We start from the raw sequence: 7165 nt of genomic DNA, 5'->3' as shown, positions 1-7165 counted from the left end.
TAAACGTAAAAGTTCGGCGAGTGTTAATTCTAGTAATTTTGATCATTGTAATATTAGTAATGTGAAGCTATTCCTCAATTCACAATGCTATCCGTATGGAAATCTCAATTTGAATATCAATCAAAATCAGTATGCTGTTCTCTACGATATGTATACTAATTTTCAAAACGCTTATTATGGTAAAGAAGACGAGCCGTTACTCAATAAAAAAGATTTCATTAATAAAGTGCCGATCATAGTTATAGACTGCTCCAAACAAAATGAAACATTAAAAAGCGCGCCAGTTGATGTTCGCCTAGAATTTGAAACTCGGACTGATTTTCCTGAAGATACTGCAGCCTACTGCTTAATATTACACGATCGTATTGTACAATACGAGATCCAATTAGTGGTGATGTTAAAAAATTAGTTTGAAATTAACAAGACATTATTTAATAAATGCTTTTCAATAAAAAAGAAAATAAAATATATATATTGTTGGAATTTAATAAAAACTACCTATAATCATACTATATAGTGACTATTCGCTATGGGACGACAAAGGGAGGGGGACATCAAACTAGCATAGCGCGCCGGGTGGCTAAAAGATACAACAGAGTTGGCTATACTTTAACGTTGAAAATTGCATTGTAAGATATAAACAAAATGAGCCATTACACTTGTTGTGTTTATAATGGTCATAATAACGGTAGATATGGTCCATACAAATTTTATAAGTTTCCAAAGTCAGTGCATAAAGTTAGTCAAACAGAGCAATGGATTGATGCGGTGAGAAAAATAAAGTAAGTGACATAACCCTACTTTGAAAGCAGACCACAGACGCTTACTTTCGTCAGCTATCGTTGTAGTAAATCTCATTGACAACTATTATTTCAAATTCTAGCGGATCATCTTGGACCCCAAGAAATGGAGATGCAATATGTAATGCCTATTTTATTAATAATGCAAAGGCAGAAGAGGAATTAAGCCCAAGCTACATTCCAACAATATTTACCTCTACATATAAATCAACCATTATAAATCAACCAACTGCTATCAACAGGTATGTGTGTGTGTGTGTGTGTGTGTGTATATATATATATATATTTCAATCATTTGATTACAGTTGAAAAGTTGACATTTTATTTCAGAAACAAGCGGTATACGAATCGTATTATTAAAAAAAGGATGTTAGAATTACATAAAAATCCTTCTCGAAAATGTACAAAACAGGCTACGAAGAAAGAAGTATCAAATTTGGATATGGACACGGATCAAATTAATGAAAAGCTATCAAATAGTGGTGTAGAAATAGAACAAGTTGTAGAAAAGAAATTTTGTGATCAAGAATGTGAAGCTTATCGACTCATAGATTCCAAAGAACCATCAAAGTTATTTATATGCAACAGATTTACATATGTGCAATCATCGTCACAATCATCCACAATAACTTGCGAGGCTGAAATACAAACAGATATAGTTGAAATTTGTGGCCCTGTTAAAATTACTAATCGTAAGAAGTTCAAGGATTTTGAATGTAACACAAAAATCAAAACTTTTGAAGACAAATGTATTGGACCTAGTATTGAAAGTGAAGAGGTTAAATCAAAATATTTCTCTGGGTTTGAGTCTATTAAAAAAAAACAACAGCTTTTAGATCTTGCTGGTGTGACATTTGCAACTTTCAATTTTTTATTAAAAAGATTAAAAGTACCTAAAGCGAGCAACAGGCCCATTTCTAAAGAAGATAGATTGTTTATGACATTAGTTAAACTAAAGATAGGCTTGACTTTTTCAGCAATGAGTGTTTTGTTCTGTAAGGATAGAACGACTATTTCAAAAATTTTCTTTTCTACTGTGCGGTATTTAGCCAGGTCAACTGCAGATGCTGTGTTTTGGCCAGATAGAGTTGATGTGCAAAACACCATGCCACAATGTTTTCGTACAGATTACGGCCAAACTAGAGTTATTATAGACTGCACAGAATTTCGAGTTGAAACTGCACCTCGTGTAGATGATCGTGTTTTCACTTATTCACATTATAAAAAAGCTTTCACAGGCAAACTACTTGTTGGAATAACCCCAGGAGGATTCATCAGTTTTAAGTCAAGAGTAGCTGGTGGCAGAAAGAGTGATTCACAAATCACTGTAGAATCACATTTAATTGATCTGCTAGAAGAAGGAGATGTAGTGCTAGCTGACGAAGGCTTTCCTCAAATTCAAAGTGTCATAGATGAGCGTGGATCTTCAATTTTAGTGGTGATGCCGCCTTTTTTAGAAAAAAAGACAGAATTTAGTGAAGAAGAAACTACAGAGACGTACACTGTTGCTAAGTGCCGTATTCACGTTGAAAGAATAATGCAAAGGATTCGAACTTATCAAATTTTAAATAAAATAACTCACAATTTATTCAAATATATAGATGATATAGTGCACGTTATTTGCGTTTTGGTGAATTTACAACCATCAATCATGAAAGACGATTCTATGGAAAACACATAATTGTAAGACTTGTATCATTAATCATAAGCAGTAAAAATTGTAAATACTGAATGGACTCGATTTGAACTGATTAATTATTATTATTAAATATTATTAATTACTTTTAAAAAAATAATAAATTGTACAATATAGCAATGTACAAAAAAATTTTAAGGTTTGCAATAAAGTATAAAAATATGTTGAAAATTTTTTTATTTAATTTATATAAAACGTAACATCTCTTTATATTTCAATCATAAATTAGCACTCTGTAATTTAAAACAAATATTTGCAAGATTATAATAGAATTTAACTTAGTTTCACGGTTATTTGAGCTATCTTATAACATATTTTTTGGTTTTCGTTACCTCATCACAATGAATGTTAAATTAAAGTTAAGTAATATTACTAATGTCTTTACCAGTAAATGCTCGATTTTTAACATTCAATACTACTGAAGGTTTCATTAATTTATGCAAAGCAGGTAAATAATTTTTAAAATATAACGTTTCACACTTGAGTAGCACTTTTTGTAAAAATGAATTATCACGAAGAACTAAAATAGTGCAACTCTGAACAGGAAAATATACATATAAATGACATTTAGTCATACCAGTATGTTTTAACATACATTTGGATTTGGCACTGCGTGTAAATCATTGCACTGGTTTTCAAATGTACATTGTTATTTTCTAACTTGAGATATGGCACATTGCACTTTTTTGCATTATAATCAATAATTGGTAAATCCTTACAACTCAATGGACATTTGATTTCCACTATTCTGTCTGGACGTGAGTCTTTCACTACAATTCCATCTAGACTTGCACACAGCCAAGGATTCTTATGACAAACAATAACTCCTACTTGTTTAACACTTACATCATATTCTTGTTCATACTGTAGTCGAGCAGTAGATTCCATTTTTTTACCATACTTAGTAGCAGTATTACTTATACTTTGAGGGTATAACATTTCATTAACAAGTTTTTCAATTGACTTAAGCTGGCGACATTTGATATTATGGGCACTTTTGCTAGCCGAAACTCTCAGCCTGCGAGCTTGAAACCATTCAGGGCTATCAGACTGTTTCATTGTTATATAACACAATTCAATTATTTCCTCTTTGGTTAAAACGATTGTCTTTTGATAAAATTCTTGTTGCTCTTTCACTGGCATTTCATTAGCACCTTCAATTCCATAATCACTCCAAATTGAAAATAAATTTTCCAACATTCCTTTACAGTCTTCTTTCTCGACGATTTGATCAACATTAGTTAAAATGCAATCCATTAAATCACGGATCTCGTTGTCATCAACATTAAAATTAGATTGTTTTCTCTTTGCTTTTGATAATAACAGTGTTTTCAACGATGAGCCATCTTCTAATTCTGAAACTTCCATCCCATAGGGCTGCACATGCGAGTATCTATCATCAGGTGGAAACATCTCATCGAAGAATCTTCCCTTTGAATATTTTTTTTTTGCAAACTGCTGAGCCGTTGGTGCACCCCACTGTTGCTCATAATCAGTCTTTGTTCTGCTGTCTTCATGATTTATTGCGTAAATCAGTGCTGCAATGTGCTTGCATTTCTTACTTTTATTGTAGCAGCAGTCACACGAACAATCTAAAACTTGACGATGGTCACTTATCTGTGTAAAACAAATATATCCATTATTGTCTTGAATACCAATATGACCAATAAAATAAAATATAAATAGTACAAATAGTTTTGTGGAGTAGGGTGGCTTTAGCACAGATGTTTGTCGTATTACTCGTGCCTCTATTAAACAGCTTTTTCCATCTTCTCTAGTTTCTTGAATATCCCTGACGTGGCCAGATTGTACTAATTTTTCACCTTTCGGTTCTCCTTCAGGGTGAAATTCAATATTATGAATTACTTTCTCAAATTCCGTTTTTAAAATAATTTTCATTGCGTCAACCTATATAATCTTATTACTTTGATGAGATGTATTAACCTGCAAATATATGAATTTAGTTACTCACTAATACACATGTACACGAAATGATTATTGATTTTTTAAAAGTTTTTTCTTGTAATTCGGACATGGTTCTAAATAATCATCAACTAGTAATTTTTACAATAATCATTTCAATCTTAACTTCAAAAGTGATTCTAAACATGCAATAGAACTCTTTTTTTATGCTTGCTTACCGTCAATTTTATCAATTATAAGCCACCATGCATCTACGTATTGGAATATTAACTCTTTAAAGGAATACTATTTTTTAATTAATCCGAATCATTGCTGTTTATTAAGACTATGTATATCACATACACAAATTTAGTTGATTTTAGCCAACTGTTACGCTAGTTTGAATCATCAGAGGGCGACACAAGGTAATCCCATAGCGAATGACGCCCTATACTTTCGAATGGTGAGGTATGGTGACTATGACGCCCTCTACTTTCGAATAGTGAGGTATAGGCTTTATATAGAACAAACACGTGCCTCTACTCTCATAACGGTTTTGGGAACTAGTAGAGTTCATATTAACTTCAGCATCTTTTCAAATGGATTTCGTAATAGATTTTCAAGGCTTTCAAAGTTTAAACGAGTCTTTTGTTTGTAAAGAACTCGCATATTTACTATTAGATGTAGATACTGTTCCAACTGTATTTTTCTTCGAACCACCATATTGGTTTCAACTTCCTTTCAAGTGTCGAAAAGTGAATCATTTCTCAGAAACGTGTTATCATGGTTTATTATAGAGATCCGGCATTATTCCATATAAAAATTTAGTACGTGTACTAAATAATCATAAACTAAACGATAATTCTAGAAATATTTATGTAAAAGGATTAAAAAAGAAACAATGGTTACAAAAAATATTACCCGAAAAGTAAGTATAAAAATTATTTTTATTTTTTGTTAGAAAATAAAATCATTATTAATTAGAAACTTTTTCCTTTTTTAGAAAAATTTTAGAACTTGAAAGCGAGATGAGATATCCACCAATGAGCGCATTACCTTACCCATTAGAAGCAATATGCACATATTATTACAATAAACCAGTTAACTTTGTATGCGCCGTTACAGATGCACAAAGATTGTTTTGATGGATAAAAGTTAGACGGAAAAAATCTGAAATAGAAGATATTGATGAAGTTGATAATATTACATATAAATATTCAACTCTATATTTCAATATAGCGATGTCAACTACTGAAAATAAAGATTATAGACAGACTGTATCATATTTAATGTATAGTTGAATGAACAATAAATTAATAATTAAACGAAAATTCTATAAGTTTTATTAATTAATATTCAAATAGAATTAACTGTGAGGTCAAAAGGTTCCCGAAATCTAATGAAACTACTACAGCGCTTGCTTAGAGAGAGAGAGAGAGAGAGAGAGAGAGAGAGAGAGAGAGCAGCATGTAGCTTACCAAGCTATATGCTACCCTCTCTCCAAGGACCCATGCGCCCTACTATCGAAGGAGAGCGAGGTAGAGAGAGAGAGAAAGAGAGATAGAGAGAGAGAGAGAGAGAGAGAAAGAGAGATATAGAGAGAGAGAGAGAGAGAAAGAGACATATAGAGAGAGAGAGGGAGAGAGAGAACAGCATCCACACTAGACGGCGTACGCGCCTAGTAAGCTAGAGACGCTACCCCCTCTCCGAGGGCCCAAACTCATCCAGCATAAGCTTACTAAGCGTCCTACTATCGAAGGAGAATGAGAGAGACCATCATATAGCTTACCAAACATCCTACCAACTTCTACAGCATCCTACCTTAACAACCTCAGTAAGTGGGTGGGTGGTGGTGGTGATGGTGGCGGGGGTGGGCACTCTCTCTCAGGACATACACATATACCTTATGCATTGGCGACGCATCATCATTGCAAAAGGTACATCGATTACCTTTTAGATACTCAGCGAAAGGTGTCAAAGGTACGAGTACATCAAATGCGTTTTAGACACTCAGCGTGGGGTCTTACTCTGTCGAAGGGGCCCACTGGCACACAGTTAGTGTATGTGTGTCGTCCACACTTTTCCGCTTTGAGGGTGGCGCGGCGTAATCAAACATTACCACCCCTCTCTCTGGGCGCCAATAGGTTGGCATAGCCCACTGTCTTTCACCCCTTCGCTTTCAAATATATTGGGGATCCGGAAGTCAAGTTTGCTACGACATCCCTGGCGCGACTCAGCGAGTCGGAACCTTTTTAATCTAAGGCGGCGACCTCCTCGGGAGGAGTACCGATCTTTTCACGGTTCGACGCTCAAGGAGAGCGGAACTAAAGGCTTGACCCTCGGTTTGGGGGCGACGGGACTCTAGTTGCCCCAACGTCTACCGCGTCGGAAGCACGCAGCATACAAATCTTACGAGATTTGCTTGACCTGGTACCACTACCCCGCAGAGGCCAACCCAAATTGGGATGTCAGAGGAGAGACTCAGCCAGGACAGCCAGAGGAAGATTCCTTAGACGATCAACCAACTAAGCCCCCCTCCTGGGCTCGCGTTCAAAATACATCCCACCCTGCGTTCCTATATTAAGGGATTTCTCCCACGACTCACAGGTCCATCGCTTCGACGTGCCGGGGCATGTCTCCCCATTGCGTTTCGGTCCAACCCGTTCACGCTGGTGGGTATCCGTCATTCGAAAGGTTGTTTTTACCCCGTTCCGTCCCAAAGTCAGATCTTTCAAAACTCTGACGTTAGGTCAAAACGGGGCTCATC

The 7165-nt window shown here is 35.1% G+C and overlaps 1 protein-coding gene across 1 annotated transcript; it reads left to right on the top strand.

The window, feature by feature from the left end:
• Positions 1 to 645: 645 nt before the first annotated feature.
• LOC131675442 (uncharacterized) lies at positions 646 to 2481 on the top strand. Its single transcript, XM_058954423.1, has 3 exons — positions 646 to 782; positions 884 to 1042; positions 1131 to 2481. Exons 1-3 carry the CDS (start codon positions 646 to 648, stop codon positions 2479 to 2481), a joined length of 1647 nt encoding a protein of 548 aa, XP_058810406.1.
• Positions 2482 to 7165: the final 4684 nt, after the last annotated feature.

This window comes from Phymastichus coffea, unplaced genomic scaffold (assembly GCF_024137745.1).
Source record: "Phymastichus coffea isolate CEN01 unplaced genomic scaffold, Cenicafe_Pcof_1.1 PCOF00021, whole genome shotgun sequence".
Classification (NCBI taxonomy): Eukaryota; Metazoa; Arthropoda; class Insecta; order Hymenoptera; family Eulophidae; genus Phymastichus; species Phymastichus coffea.
Note: the sequence above shows the minus strand (reverse complement) of the source record. Positions and strands in the feature narration are given on the sequence as shown.

Bases quoted from the DNA above. Each gene is read 5' to 3' on its own strand.
- LOC131675442 (XM_058954423.1), top strand. From the start codon at position 646: ATGAGCCATTACACTTGTTGTGTTTATAATGGTCATAATAACGGTAGA. The intron at 783-883 runs GTAAGTGACATA...TTCAAATTCTAG, and splicing joins GATGCGGTGAGAAAAATAAA to CGGATCATCTTGGACCCCAA. The intron at 1,043-1,130 runs GTATGTGTGTGT...ATTTTATTTCAG, and splicing joins CAACCAACTGCTATCAACAG to AAACAAGCGGTATACGAATC.